The 15617-nt window shown below is 53.3% G+C and overlaps 1 protein-coding gene across 1 annotated transcript in view; it reads right to left on the reverse strand.

Moving 5' to 3' along the window:
- Positions 1-15617, reverse strand: part of plekhd1 (pleckstrin homology domain containing, family D (with coiled-coil domains) member 1) — a 152146-nt gene that overhangs the window by 133022 nt on the left and 3507 nt on the right. Inside the window, exon 2 of the mRNA XM_060828282.1 lies at positions 14422-14515. Coding sequence (XP_060684265.1) covers positions 14422-14515 — 94 coding nt within the window. The remainder of the gene's footprint in view (positions 1-14421; positions 14516-15617) is intronic.

Here is a 15617-nt window from a genome sequence, read left to right on the forward strand (position 1 = left end):
CGGTGGGGTACAGTCAGGTGGCTGGGTGGTGGGGTACAGGCGAGAGGTGGGGCATGGGGTACAGTCAGGTAGCTGGGTGGTGGGGTACAGTCCGAGGGGGCTGGATGGTGGGGTACAGGTGAGGGGCTGGGCGGTGGGGTACAGGCAAGGGGCTGGGCGGTGGGTTACAGGCGAGGGGCTGGGCGATGTGGCACAGTCGGGGCTTGGGTGGTGGGGTACAGTACGGGGGCTGGGTGTTGGGTAGAGGCGGGGGCTGAGCAGTGTGTTACAGTCGGGGGTTGGGTGGTGGGGCACAGTTGGGGGGGCTGGGCGGTGGGGTACAGTACGGGGGCCGGGTGTTCGATACAGGCGGGGGGGCTGAGCAGTGTGATACAGTCGGGGGGTTGGGTGGTGGGGCACATGGGGGGGGCTGGGCGGTGGGGTACAGTCGGGGGCTGGGCGGTGGGTACAGTCAGGGTCTGGGCGCTGGGGTACAGTCGGAGGGCTGGACGGTGGACTACAGTCTGGGGGCTGGTCGGTGGGGTACAGTTGGGGGATGGGCGGTTGGGTACAAGCAAGGGGCTGGGCGGTGTGGTACAGTCAGGGGGGGCTGGGTGGTGGGGTACAGTCGGGGGGCTGGTTGGTGGGGCACAGTCAGGGTCTGGCCAGTGGGGTACAGGTGGGGTGCTGGGTGGTGGGGTACAGTCAGGCGGCTGGGCGGTGTGGTACTGGCGAGGGGCTGGGCATTGGGATAAAAGCGGGATGCTGGGCGGTGTGGTACATTCAGGGTCTGGACGGTGGGGTACAGGCGGGGTCAGGACGGTGGGATACAGGCGGGGTGCTGGGCGGTGGGGTACAGTCGGGGTCAGGACGGTGGGGTACAGGCGGGGTGCTGGGCAGTGGGGTACAGTCAGGCAGCTGGGCGGTGTGGTACTGCCGAGGGGCTGGGCGGTGGTGTACAGTTGGGGAGGCTGGGCAGTGGAGTACAATCTGAGGTCTGGGTGGTGGGGTACAGTCGGGGGGCTGGGTGGTGCTGGGCAGTGTGGTACAGGCCAGGAGCTGAGCGGTGGGGTACAGTCAGGAGGGGCTGGGCGGCAGGGTACAGGCAGGAGGCTGGGCGGCGGAGTACAGGCAGGAGGCTGGGTAGTGTGTACAGTAAGGGGGCTGTGCGGTGGGGTACAGTCGGGGGGGCTGGGCAGTTGGGAACAGTCCGAGAGCTGGACGGTGGGATACAGGCAAGAGGCTGGGCAGTAGGGTGCAGGCCAGGGGCTGGGTGGTGGGGTACAGTCGGGAGGGGCTGGGCGGCGGGGTACAGGCAGGAGGCTGGGCAGTGTACAGTCGGGGGCTGGGCAGTGGGGTACAATCGGGGGGCTGGGCGGTTGTGTACAGTCAGGGGACTGGGCAGTGGGGTACAGGCCAGGAGCTGTGCGGTGGGGTACAGGCCGGGTCTGGCCGGTGGGGAACAGTCGGGGGGCTGGGCGGTGAGGTACAGGTGAGGGGCTGGGCGTTGTGGTACAGGCGAGGGGCTGGGGGGTGTGGTACAGTCAGGGGGGTGCTGGGCGATGGGGTACAGTCGGCGGGCTGGGCGGTGAGGTACAGTACGGGAGCTGGGTGATGGGGTACAGATGGGAGGCTGGGCAGTGGGCTACAGTTGGGGCGTTGGGCGGTGTGGTACAGTCGGGGGACTGGGCGGTGTGGTACAGGCGAGGGGCTGGCGGTGTGGTACAGTCAGGGGGGCTGTGAGGTGGGGCACAGTCGGGGGCTGGGCGGTGGGGTACAGGCAGGGGGCTGGGCTGTGGGATACAGTCGGAGGGCTGGGCGGTGGGGTAAGTTGGGGGGCTGGGCAGTGGGGTACAAGGGAGGGGCTGGGCAGTGGGGTACAGTCAGGGTCTGGGAGGTGGGGTACAGGCGATGGGCTGGGCGGTGGGGTGCAGTCGGGGTCTGGGAGGTGGGGTACAGGCGATGGGCTGGGCGGTGGGGTGCAGTCGGGGAGCTGGGCGGTGGGGTACAGTCGGGGGTTGGGCAGCGGGACACAGTCAGTGGGCTGGGCGGTGGCGCAAAGTCGGGTCTGGGCATTGGGGTACAGTCGGGGGCTTGGCGGTCGGGTACAGTCGGGGGGCTGGGCGGTGGTGTACAGTCGGGGTCTCGGAGGTGGGGTACAGGTGAGGGGCTGGGCGGTGTGGTACAGTCGGGGAGGCTGGGTGGTGGTGTACAGTCGGGGGCTTGGCTGTGGGGTACAGTTGGAGGGCTGGATGGTGGGGTACAGGCGAGGGACTGGGCGATGGGGTACAGGCGAGAGGCTGGGCGGTGGGGTACAGTCCGGAGGCTGGGCGGTGGGGTACAGTCGGGGTCGGGTGGTGGGGTACAGGCGAGTGGCTGGACGGTGGGGTACAGTCGGGGGGCTGGACAGTGGGGTACAGGCGAGAGCCTGGGCAGTGGGGTACAGTTCAGGGGACTGGGTGTTGGGGTACAGTCGGGGGGTCTGGGCAGTGGAGCACAGTCCGGGGGCTGGGCGGTGGGATACAGTCAGGGGGTTGGGCGGTGGGATACAGTCTGGGGGCTGGGCAGTGGGGTACAGGCGAGGGGCTGGGCAGTGGGGTACAGGCTGGGGGCTGGGGGCTGGACGGTAGGGTACAGTCCGGGGGCTGGGCGGTGGGGTACAGGCGAGGGGCTGGGCGGTGGGGTACAGGCAAGGGGCTGGGCAGTGGGGTACAGGCTGGGGGCTGGGGGCTGGGCGGTAGGGTACAGTCCGGGGGCTGGGCGGTGGGGTACAGGCGAGGGGCTGGGCGGTGGGGTACAGGCAAGGGGCTGGGCGGTGGGGTACAGGTGAGGGGCTACATCACCTTGCTCCTGTGAACTCGCAGTGTCCTGCTCCAGTGTGAACACTCTGTTTTGTGAACCTGATGATCCTGCGAGTTGGTTGATTTTCACTGTGCTGCTTGTTTTCACAGGGAGGAGACTGTCCAACCTTGACCGTGTTCTGCCTTCGCAAGGCCAAAGCCTGCAGCGGAGCGAGCCTCCGATTAATCTGAAGGTTCCTGCTAGTTTAGTCTCCACCTGAGCTAATGTCTCCGCAGTTTTGTGCTCTGGCACTGGGATGGCAGTGCCAATTCTTTTCAGTCATTATCCATTCAGATTGTGTGCCTTTGAGAGGTACCCACTGCGCAGTAAATGAAGAACGTTCATTTTGGTGGTGAAACCCGAGCCACTGCCAGCTCAGCTCCAATTCAGCCTTGAACTGTACACACTGTGGTGGTCTCCCTGAGGATGAGAGACTGGCTCTGGACCATTGCAGTCACTTGCTGCTTGTCTTCAGTCAGACCCACACCAAGAATCTGAAGCTAACTTTCCCTTCAGCTTGCAGTCGGGCTGGTGAGGAGGGGCAGGGGCAGAATGGTGTTCCCTGGAGCTTCTTGTTGGTTCCAGCGGCGTCCTAGCGCCCAGGTCAAGCAGTAAGTGATGTTAGTGACCAAACAGCCTCTTGTGGCACTTTTCGGTGTTCCAACAAACACTATTCCAACCCGTGACATTGGTCAATACTTACCAGCCCCCAGAACCGGCCCCTTTCAGTATTGCATGCTCATCAACTGCACAAAACCGGCCATTCGGCCCAACTGCCCATGTTGGCTTTTCTGCTTCACACTTGCCTCTCGTTGGCCTGTTCCATCTCAGTGTGTCCTCCTGTTCCTTTCTACCTTGTGTCCCTAGCCAGGTTCCCCTTAAACGTATCAATGGTGTCAAACTCAGCGAGTCCCTGTCATTGCCAGCGCCAAGCTCACTAAGCTTTATCTCAAGATGTTTCACTCAATTGTAGCGCCCAGTCTTGTACAAGTGGCCTTTAGTTACAGCTCCACAATAGAGTGGAGATTAGCTTAGATTCCCTACAGTGTGAAAACAGGCCCTTCAGCCCAACAGGTCCACACCAAACCTCCAAAGAGTAACCCACCCAGACTAATGCACCTAACATTATGGGACTATTTAGCATGACCAATCCATCTACCCTGCACATCTTTGTGATAGTGGGAGGAAACCGGAGCACCCAGAGGAAACCCACGCAGACACGGGCAGGAATGTGCAAACTCCACACAGACAGTTGCCCAAGGTGGGAATCGAACCTGGATCCCTGGCGCTGAGAGGCAGCAGTGCTAGCCACTGTGCCACCCCTATCAAGGTTGGATTTGGTGAGGGTGGGGTGTGTGTGCCGGGAGCTGACTAATATTTCCACAAGAATGTGTGCTCAAAGGGATTGGGTGAGTTGGGACAGTGATTGACGATGCACAGAGGGGAATCAGGAACCGGGAGCAGCAGAGACAGAAAGCTGAAGGGTCAGTGGCAGGTTAGCAGTTGATTGGCTGGTGAGTCATTATTTCACCTTTTAGAGATTTGAAAACATGACTTCTCAGCTAATGAAATATAGACAACACAAGTCAGGGCAGGTAGTGAGCTCCATATCTGCCCCCAGGTCTGAGTGGTGAATACTACAGGGACTTAGCAAGGAAGGATGCTTTACCTGGAGGCTTTGTTCTGGGAGCCGTGCCACTCCTTAGTGACTGGCTATTTGTGTGGCACAAATGTTTCTTACCTGTTGTCAGCTCAAACCTGGATACTGTCCAGATCTTGTTGTATTTGGACGTGGACTGCATCAGTACCTGAGGAGTCACCAATGGAGCTGAACACTGCGCAATCACTGGAAAACGTCCCCAATTTTGACTTGATGATGGAGGGAACACCATTGGTGAAGCAACAGTCATAGACTCGCCAACTTTAAGGGCTTTTAAATGGTCATTGGATAGACATATGGACAAAAATGGAATAGTGTCGGTTAGGTGAGTTTAGGATCAATTCCACAGGTCAGCTTAACATTGAGGGCCGAAGGGTCTGTATTGCGCTGTAATGTTCGAACTGATGATGTTGGGCCTGGGACAATCCCCTGAGGAACTGAGATGTCCCGGAGCTGAGATGACCGACCTTCCATAACCACATCCAGCTTCCTTTGTACCAGGTATGACTCGAAGCAGCAGAGGGTTTCCCCCTGATACTCACTGATTCCAGTTTTGCCAGGGCTCCTTGGTGCTATACTCGGTCAAATGCAGCCTTGATGTCTAGGGCTGTCACTCTGACCTCACCTCTGGAATTCAGCTCTTTTATCCATGTTTGAACCAAGGCTGTAATGAGATCAGGAACTGACTGACCCTGGCGAAATCCAAACTGGGCATCACTGAGCAGGTTATTGCTGAGCCGGTGCTCCTCAATAGCTCTGCCGATGACCCCTTCCATCACTTTGCTGATGAATGAAGGATATTAATAATCAACCCAAATTTCAGGGGAGATGGGTCACAGAGTCATAGAGTCAAAGAGATGTACAGCACGGAAACAGACCCTTCAGTCCAACCCATCCATGCTGATCAGATATCCCAACCCAAACTAGTCCCACCTGCCAGTACCCAGCCCATATCCCTCCAAACTCTTCCTACTCATATACCCATCCAGATGCCTCTTAAATATTGCAATTGTACCAGCCTCCACCACTTCCTCTGGCAGCTCACTCCATACACTACCACTCTCTGCATAAAAAAGTTGCCCCTCAGGTCTCTTTTATATCTTTCCCCTCTCACCCTAAACCTATGCCCTCTAGTTCTGGGCTCCCCCACCCCAGGGAAAAGACTTTGCCTATTTATCCTATCCATGCCCCTCATAATTTTGTAAACCTCTATAAGGTCACCCCTCAGCCTCCGAGGGATATTATTATAAGGGAAACTTTCGACCTAAAGTGAGGCCATTCGGTACGAATGCACTCAACACAATCAGCAAATCACTGCAGTGTTTTATAAAGATTAAAACATCACTTTACAGAATCAGTCTCTTGCAAGCAAGTGAGCCAACACATTAATCATTGAATCAGGACACTGTCGCATTTGTCTGCAGTAAGAGCTAAAGGGGTCAACCAACGTTCACACATCTCCCAAGTGCTCTCCTGAGCAAAAACTCCAAAGATGGAAAGCTCGCTCTTTCTTTCTCTCTGTTTTACATGGTATGCTATAAATAGAGCTCTGCCATAAAATGTGCTGCTCATCACTTTGACCTTATTCGCTCAGGATCTCTTCAGAGCTGCTGCACACTAACGTTCAGCCACAACGATCCTGCGTTTCACAGGCTAGTTTAGTTTGGGATTATGGTCAGCATGGACTGGAAGGACTCTATGACTCTATTACTGCCCACTGCAGGGCCCTGACCCACTGCCCAACGGTGTGGTAGCAGGCCATTCAGCCCTCCTAACCTGCACAGCTTTGGACTGTGAGAGGAAACAGGAGGAAACCCATACAGACACGGGGAGAATGTGCAAACACCACACAGACAGTTGCCCGAGGCAGGAATCGAACCCACGTCCCTAGTGCTGTGAGGCAGTGATGCTAACAACTGAACCACCAGGACACCCCAATGGGAGCACAGTAATCGGTTGCAGGCTCCCAGGGCAGTACACCCTGCTTCAAAAGTGCTTAGCGCCTGACCAGAGGGGATCATTGGGAACCACTGGGAGATACCCACCTTGCCTTGCTTCTGAAACTACTCCCCCAACCCCCATCACCTCCATTGCCCAGTCCTGGGTGCAATACCAACAGCAGCCATGAGACTCCCAGTGGTGTCACCGAGCAATGCAGAGTTGCCAGCTTCTTCGCGGCCAACAGCTGTCAGAGGGTTGGACATGCAAATGGACCTTCCCTTGGCCGAGCAGTGAGATGCCCAATTGACGCTTAATTTCCCAGAAAGTGGTGCGCTGCCCTTCTCTCTAGCTGGTGGGGAGTTCAGCATCGCCTGAGGGTGACCATCTCTTGGCGAAGGGTATTGTGGGGGTGCGGGGTGTGAAGATGCTGCTGGAGCTGTCACAGTGGAGGGGTGGGTGGTTGTGTGGGCAGGACACAATGGGCTAAATGGCCGACTTCTGCTCCTAGTATCGCAGGGAAGAACAAACAATTGAGGCTTGCCCTCCGGTGTAGTAATGAACAAGCGCCATCCTCTTTCCCACGTTACAGCAGCGTCTACATTTCAAAAGCCTAACTACAACAAAGCATTTTGGGAAAGCAAATCTTAGCAGGACTTATACACTTAATGGTAAGGTCCTAGGGAGTATTTCTGAACAAAGAGACCTTGGAGTGCAGGTTCATAGCTCCTTGAAAGTGGTGTCAAAGGTAGATATGGTAGTGAAGAAGGCGTTTGATATGCTTTCCTTTATTGGTCAGAGTATTGAGTACAGGAGTTGGGAGGTCATGTTGCGGCTGTACAGGACATTGGTTAGGTCACTTTTGGAATATTGCATGCAATTCTGGTCTCCTTCATATCTGAAAGATGTTGTGAAACTTGAAAGGGTTCAGAAAAGATTGACAAGGATGTTGCCAGGGTTGGAGGATCTGAGCTACAGGGAGAGGCTGAACAGGCTGGGGCTGTTTTCCCTGGAGTGTCGGAGGCTGAGGGGTGACATTACAGAAGTTTATAAAATCATGAGGGGCATGGATAGGATAAATAGACAAAGTCTTTTCCCTGGGTTGGGGGAGTCCAGAACTAGAGGGGCATAGGTTTAGGGTGAGAGGGGAAAGATATAAAAGAGACCTAAGGGGCAACATTTTCACACAGAGGGTGGTATGTGTATGGAATGAGCTGCCAGAGGAAGTGGTGGAGGCTGGTACAATTGCAACATTTAAGAGGCATTTGGATGGGTATATGAATAGGAAGGGTTTGGAGGGATATGGGCCGGGTGCTGGCAGGTGGGACTAGATTGGGTTGGGATATCTGGGTCAGCATGGACAGGTTGGACTGAAGGGTCTGTTTCCGTGCTGTACGTCTCTATGACTCTAATTGTCTTGAAGTGCTTTGTGACACCTGGTGCTCCATGTAACCGATTTGTGCTGCCACTTAAAAATAAAAATCAATGACGTGGTGAAAGAGAACTTAAATGTCTCTGTAAAAGCAGACACGCTGACACATTGCTTCATCATCTCCTCGTCAGGACAATGTACAAGAATGCCAAATCACAAAGGGAACAACAACTTGTACTGCAGGAGGAGACTGGTTAGCAATGTGGCTCTGATTGGTTCAGGGTACAGTCATGGAGAAGGCGCTGCGGAAAAGCTGCTCTTGTTGAATTTAATCCAAAGTCCCGGACGCATCAAACAAGTCTCAATGTTGGTGATCATTGACTCTCATAACAACCCATCTGATTCAGAGAGGGAAATCTTTACCTGCTCTAGCATATACGTGACCCCAGACCCACCGCAAAATAGCTGACACTTAACTGCTCCCCGGCATCGCCCTAGTAAGAGACTCAGTTCAAGGGAAATTACAGACAGGCCATAAATGCCACCCCTGTCGATGCCACATCCCATCAAAAGGAACTTTTTAAAAAGAATCAAATTTTTACCAGCACCCAACAGCTGAAAGGGGATTGTCCGGCTGTTTTAATACAGCAAATCAGTTTGCAAAGTATCCCAGTGTAAACTGCTGCTTCTGAAATTTGGCATTCTTGTTCTGATGTGTCCTTTCACAGAAACACTCACGCTCTCTTTCACCGCGTGACAATTGATTTTTTTCTTTAACATATAAGAGCACGGCTTTGTGACCCTGCACGACAGATGGCGCCTGCATTTCAACAGTGCTGCACGGGCTACAAAGTACCTTGAGACAATCCAGGGCTGTGACAGGTGCTAGATAAATGCAAGGTGTCCTTATTTCATGATGGCAGACACTGCCTTCCACACCCCAGAGGGGGCAGTGTAGTCTCCTGAGAGAGTGCTGCAAAAGGAAGGGCTTTTGCCCGAAGCGTGGATTTTCCTGTTCCTCGGATGCTGCCTGACCAGCTATGCTTTTCCAGCATCAGTTTTATACATTACCTGGTAGCAAGGGGAGGGGAGGCAGTGGTTGATATTTTGGGTCAGTTCTTTATTTTTAGCCATAAGTAATAACTGGAAAATGATGCATTTTGTAGGGCACGTCACAAGAGGCAAGAGATACTTCAAGGTACTCGGAGATTCAAAGAATCTGAGAGGAGACCTTATTGAAACGTGCAGTATTCTGAGGGAACTAGGCAGGGTATGTTGTGGGGTGGGGGGGTGTTCCCATTACATGTGCAGGGGTGTGAGGGTGGGGGGTGTTCCCATCGTGTGTGCAGGGGTGTGAGGGTGGGGGGTGTTCCCATCGTGTGTGCAGGGGTGTGAGGGAGGGGGGTGTTCCCATGATGTGTGCAGGGGTGTGAGGGAGGGGGATGTTCCCATGACGTGTGCAGGGGTGTGAGGGAGGGGGGTGTTCCCATGACGTCTGCAGGGGTGTGAGGGTGTGCACCCCTAACTGCTCATTACCACGGGGTGAGTGTTTGCTCTATGTTCGCTCTGACACAGCTGACAGGATTTTGATCTTCCTCTCCGCTGAGAGAACAGATGATCACAGCTTCCCCCATCTGAGTTCACCCTGGGACCACTCCATCGCTCTCAGCCTCTTCAGGACAGCCCAGGCCTGGCGAAGCAACGCTGGCCAGGATTGGGCACAAACCCTGCCAACTCCTCCCTCCCTGGGGGATGGGAACACCACCATCCCCCCCACCCCCACACCCCTGCACACGTAATGGGAACGCCCCCATCTCCCCCACCCCCACACACGTGATGGGAACACCACCATACACCCCCACCCCACACCCCTGCACACGTAATGGGAACGCCCCCATCCCCCCCACCCCCACACCCCTGCACACCCGATGGGAACACCACTACCCCCCCCCCCCCACCCCACACCCCTGCACACGTAATGGGAACTCCACCAACCCCCCCACCCCCACACCCCTGCATATGTAATGGGAACACCCCCATCCCCCCCACCCCCACACCCCTGCACACGCGATGGGAACACCCCCATCCCCCCCACCCCCACACCCCTGCACACGCGATGGGAACACCACCAACCCCCCCACTCCACACCTCTGCACACGCGATGGGAACACCACCATTCCCCCCACCCCCACTCCCCTGCACACGCGATGGGAACACCACTATCCCCACCCCCACCCCCACACCCCTGCACACGTAATGGGAACACCCCCATCCCCCCCACCCCTGCATATGTAATGGGAACACCACTATCCCCACCCCCATCCCAACACCCCTGCACACGCGATGGGAACACTGCAGTGTTTCATTTGCGTGACCCTGTGACAAACTCTGGGATATCAGAACTGGAGTGCGGGTTGTGATTCACCCACAATGAGTTTTCAAACCATACGCTCCACGAATAGCCCAGCAGTCGAGAGTGTGGTGCTTGAAAAACACAGCAGGTCAGTCAGCATCCGAGGGGCAGGAGGGTCAACTTTTCAGGCAAAAGCTTTTCATCAGGAATGCATCAGCCCCTCCCTCTCGACCCTGACCCTGACCCCCAGCCCCTCCCTCTTAACCCTGACCCCCCAGCCCCTCCCTCTCGATCCTGACCCCCCAGCCCCACCCTCTCGACCCTGACCCCCAGCCCTGCCCTCTCGACCCTGATCTCCAGCATCTGCAGTCCTTGACTCTCCTGCCCCTCGGATGCTGCCTGACCTGCTGTGTTTTTCCAGCACCACGCTCTCGACTCTGACCTCCAGCATCTTGACGTCCTCACTCTCTCGATATTGCCCAGCAGGTAAGTTGAGATTCTACTTCAGAAAGCCCTGGATGAATACACGGTAAGAGACTCCATGGCCTGTTATCGGGGTTACCACAGCTCACACCTAATACTGGCCCACCAGCATCCCATCTCCCCGATCCTGATCTACAGAACATTCATCAAAGAAATCAAACTGGACAGATCATCTGGGCGTGAATTTAGGCACTGGAACAGATAATGACAGAAGGGCCCATCGCAACACCCAAAGGACAGCCTGTAATAGAAGCAGGAGCTGGACTGGAGTGAAATTCAGGAAGAATCTCGCCTTAAAAACGGTCAAGGAGCTGGTGGACTATTCTAAGGGGCAGGTGGGAGTCCAGTTAGCTGGGGAGTCCTCAAGAGCCATGGTAGGACTGTACACCATAGTGTGGGAGCAGCGATAACAAGGGACTCTTCTGTATGTGCTTTTTAATCTAGCTGTGAGCTGTACTGAGTGGGTTGAAATCACGCATCTCAATGAGAACGTTGCAGGTTCAGCACCCACTCCAGAAACCTGAGCACGTCACCAAGGTCAAGACCATGGGGAATGTCACCATCCCAGTTCATAGGATGGGAATTGAAGAGAAGCCTCATGTTCCCTCATGCGTGAATGGAAATTATCTTAGCACTAGCTCAGAGACGACTCAGGAGCTCTGTTTGGTACCCGGAGCCAGTCCTTATCCCACACCATCAGCATCACTAATTGAGCTGTTTTTTTTTATTTCTGTCTCTTTGCTGGCTTGCTGCATTTCTTACAGCACAACAGGGGCTACTCCGGCGTTTCATTGGCTGTGAAGGGTATCGGGATGTCCTGGGATGGGCCAGGTGCTTTATAAATGCAGTTCCTTCCTTCAGGCATGTGGCAGTGCGGCCAATAGCGTGGAAAACAGCTGCCCCTATCCTGAGCAGGTATCTCCTGCAGAATCAGGAACTGGTTGCCTCAGAATCCAGTTGCGACTGGAAACAGCCAGCTGGGAAATACGTCGCCACCAGAAAAACTCCAGGCTGCAACCAGTTTAACTTTTAAAATCAAAACAGCACAAGAGGTAATGTCACCTGCGAGGCTGAGGAAAGGCCTCCAGCTCCCTGCACAGCCCATGGCTCTCTGAACGCCTTTACAAGCCGAGCCTTCATGGGTGGAATGGAAGGTCCCCAATTCCCCTGGGGAGTTTGGTGACCGGGGAGGATTTTATCCGGCGGGGAGTTTGGGGAGTGGGGAGGATTTTATTCGGGGGGGGTTTGGTGACTGGGAAGGAGTTTATCCGGGGTGGGGGGGGAGTTTGTGGTGAACATGTCACTGGTTGGTGAGCTTCTTGACTGGGGTACACTTCATCAGGGTGAAGTGATTGTGGTTGGGGTACAGACAGCAAACCTGACAGCGTACATTCCTGGTGGCCTCCTGAGGGAGGGAGGGAAGGGTAGTCTGTCCCTGATTCAAAGAGACTCCAAACATCGCCTGATCTATGTTACCACTGCTCCTTCAGGTTTATTCGGTGTTTGCTGATCTACACTAGCCTCTGGTTAAGTGATGCCGTGATTTCTGAAATTCAGAACCTTGCATTTAAACCGCAAATATACCCATTCCCCTCCCCCCCACCCCCCAGGCCTCACCCCTCCATTTCTTTGTGCTCTCCTCCAGCCCCTCAGCCCTCCAACAAACTTGTGCCCATCAAATCACCTGACCTGATGATTAATCATTCCTGAAGTCAGAAGGCGGCACGGTGGCACAGTGGTTAGCACTGCTGCCTCACAGCGCCTGAGATCCGGTTCAATTCCCGCCTCAGGCGACTGACTGTGTGGAGTTTGCACGTTCTCCCCGTGTCTGCGTGGGTTTCCTCCGGGTGCTCCGGTTTCCTCCCACAGTCCAAAGATGTGCAGGTCAGGTGAATTGGCCATGCTAAATTGCCCATAGTGTTATATAAGGGGTGAATGTAGGGGTAGGGGTATGAGTGGGTTGCACTGCGGCAGGTCGGTGTGGACTTGTTGGGCCGAAGGGCCTGTTTCCACACTGTAAGTAATCTAAGTCCCATCGTTGGTGACCACGTTTTCAGCCGTTCTGCTGTTAAGCCCTGAACTACCTCCCTCACTATCTCCGCCTCATTTGTCCTCCTGTAACATTATATCCCCTTGACCAGATGTTTAGACACCTGCTCTCTTATCAAAGATCGAATTTGAATGCAGAGTACAGGGTTAAAGGTAGGATTCCTGGCAATGTAGAGGAACAGTGGAGTCTTGGAGTCCATGTCTATAGTCCCTCAACGTTGCTACCCAGGTTGATAGGGTTGTTAAGAAGGCATATGGTGTGTTGGCTTTCATTTGTAGGGGGATTGAGTTTAAGATTTGCTAGGCTATGCTGCAGTTCTATAGAGTCCTGGTTAGACCACATTTGGGACATTGTGTTCAGTTCTGGTCGCCTCATTATCGGAAGGATGTGGAAGCTTTTGAGAGGGTGCAGAGAAGATTTACCAGGATGCTGCCTGGACTGGGCAGCATGTCTTATGAGGAAAAGTTGAGGGAGCTAGGGCTTTTCTCATTGGGGTGGAGAAGGATGAGCGGTGACTTGATAGAGGTGTACAAGATGATGAGAGACATAGACAGAGTGGATAGCCAGAGACTTTTTCTCAGGACAGAAATATCACGAGGGGGCATCATTTTAAGGTGATTGGAGGTCGGTTCTTTACACAGAGTGTGGTGATTGTGAGGAATGCACTGCCAGCAGTGGTAGGAAAGTCAGATACACTAGGGATATTTAAGCCACTCTTGGATAAGCACATGGATGATAGTGAAATGAAGGGTATGTTGGTTAGTCTGAACTTTGAGTAGGATAAAAGATTGGCTGAAGGGCCTGTACTGTGCCGTACTGTGCTATGTTCTGTTATCTCATTCAGGTCTCCTGCTCCTGTGAAGCACTTTGGGTCATTTTACTGCTTTTTTGGACAGTTTATAATACACATGGATCGCTGGCGGTGACTGACCCAGTTAAGAAGCGGAAGATTCAGAGTGACTGGTTTTCTCGGAGAGACATTTAAAAAGCTCCCCTCTGACACGGTTACAGTCCCATCCACTGTCCTGAACTAGAAAGTCAACATGGCAGGATTATAAAGCAGGAGGTCTGGTACCACTCAAGGACAGAATTTCAGCAGTGAAGCAGATAAGTTAAAAAGAACAAAATCGACTCATTGAAGCAAATCACCTGGGATTTCTCTTAATGGCCAATGTGATTCATTTGTCCTCTGATAAAGTGTTATTTCAAAATGTGTCATTAGAAAGAAGCTCATTAACTGCAAGTGAATATGGAACACAGTTAGAAGCTTTAACAGTGGCAGCCATGAGAATTTTATGTAAAATACGTTGGTTTGTGTTCAGTGAGGGACAGTAGATGTAACCTCAGCAGGTTACTTACTGCATGGTCCAAAGCGCTCAGTACCGGTGAACTAATCTTAAAATATCATCACTGCTGCTGACACACAGCAGCTAATTCATACACGGCCGAGTCCCACAAACAGCACTGAACAGGCAATTTGTTTTTGTCATATTGGCTGAGGGGTAAACACCACCCTAGGGGAACCAGGTGACATCTCCTTTATACAGTACTCTGGTCTCTTCTAACATCTACCTGAGATAGCAGGTGGACTCAATATAATGACACAGCAGGTTTAGCACTCCAGTCTCTGGAGTGAGAGATGAATCATAACACTCTGATGGACTGCAAGAGCAGAATCAGAACAGACGATATTTTTGGAAATTTGCAGTTTTCCTTATCCTCCGACAGCAGCGCGCTGAACTGACCTTGGGATGTATGTTGAAATATCTGTTACTCTCAAAGTTTTTTCTTTCGTTCTCAGCATAGTACAGTAAGAAGCTGTCCTTGATGAGGAAGAATCTGTGAAAGAGGAAAGGACTCAGTACATCAGGTCACTGTCGCATTGTCCTGAACTAACTTAAACCAGAGCCCACGCAGAGATCAATCGGGTGATATTGCAACCGAAATTCTGTCTGTGCTGGATGATGTACAATTAAACACACATGACATATAAGAATTAAACTGACTGCTAACAGTGAAACAAACAACACAGTGTCACTGTGCCTCAGGATGACTATACAGGCATGGTGTGGGTGTAATGCAGATTCACCAGTGCTGCCATTATAGAATGAGGACACATTATATAATCTAGACTAGTGTTTATTCAAATGTGGAAGTTCAAGAGTGATCAAATTGAGGTGTTAACTCATTGAATCTGGAACCCCTACAGTGAGGAAGCAGGCCATTCAGCAACTTTTTCACACAAGGGTGGTTCGTGCGTGGAATGAGCTGCCAGAGGAAGTGGTGGAGGCTGGTACAATTACAACATTTAAAAGGTATCTGGATGGATGTGTGAATGGGAAGGGTTTAAAGGGATATGGGCCAAGTGCTGGCAAATGGGACTAGATTAGGATAACGGGTTGGCATGGACGAGTTGGACCGAAGGGTCTGTACAGCTCTGTGACCATGACACTGACCCTCTGAAGAGCATCCCACCCAGAATCCCTGTAATCCTGCACATTCCAAGGCTAATCCATCTCGCCTGCACATCCCTGGATGCTACGGACAATTTAGCATAGTCAATCCATCTCACCCACACATCTTTGAACTGTGAGAGGAAACTGGAGCGCCCGGAGGATTGAAAGGAGGTGATTAAAGAATTTAAAAGAGGCAGGAGACATCCAACCCAAAGTAGTGTCACCTCCAGCTGAAAGCCCAAGCTCATTCTCACCCTGAGAGGTGTATGCAAATCCAGAACCCTTCTTCAAAAACCCTATCAAGGTTGGGATTGATTAAATATTTCACTAACCGAGATGAGCATCCTTCCCAAGCAGAAAGCCAGGGTGGGTTAGCACAGCAACCTTGACCTGATCAATCTGAGATCACCGGACTCAAAACTTTACCTCTGTTTTTCTCTCTTCCCACAGATGCTGCCAGACCTGCTGAGTTTCTCTTGTTTTTG

This window comes from Hemiscyllium ocellatum, chromosome 8 (genome assembly GCF_020745735.1).
Source record: "Hemiscyllium ocellatum isolate sHemOce1 chromosome 8, sHemOce1.pat.X.cur, whole genome shotgun sequence".
NCBI classification, from domain to species: domain Eukaryota; kingdom Metazoa; phylum Chordata; class Chondrichthyes; order Orectolobiformes; family Hemiscylliidae; genus Hemiscyllium; species Hemiscyllium ocellatum.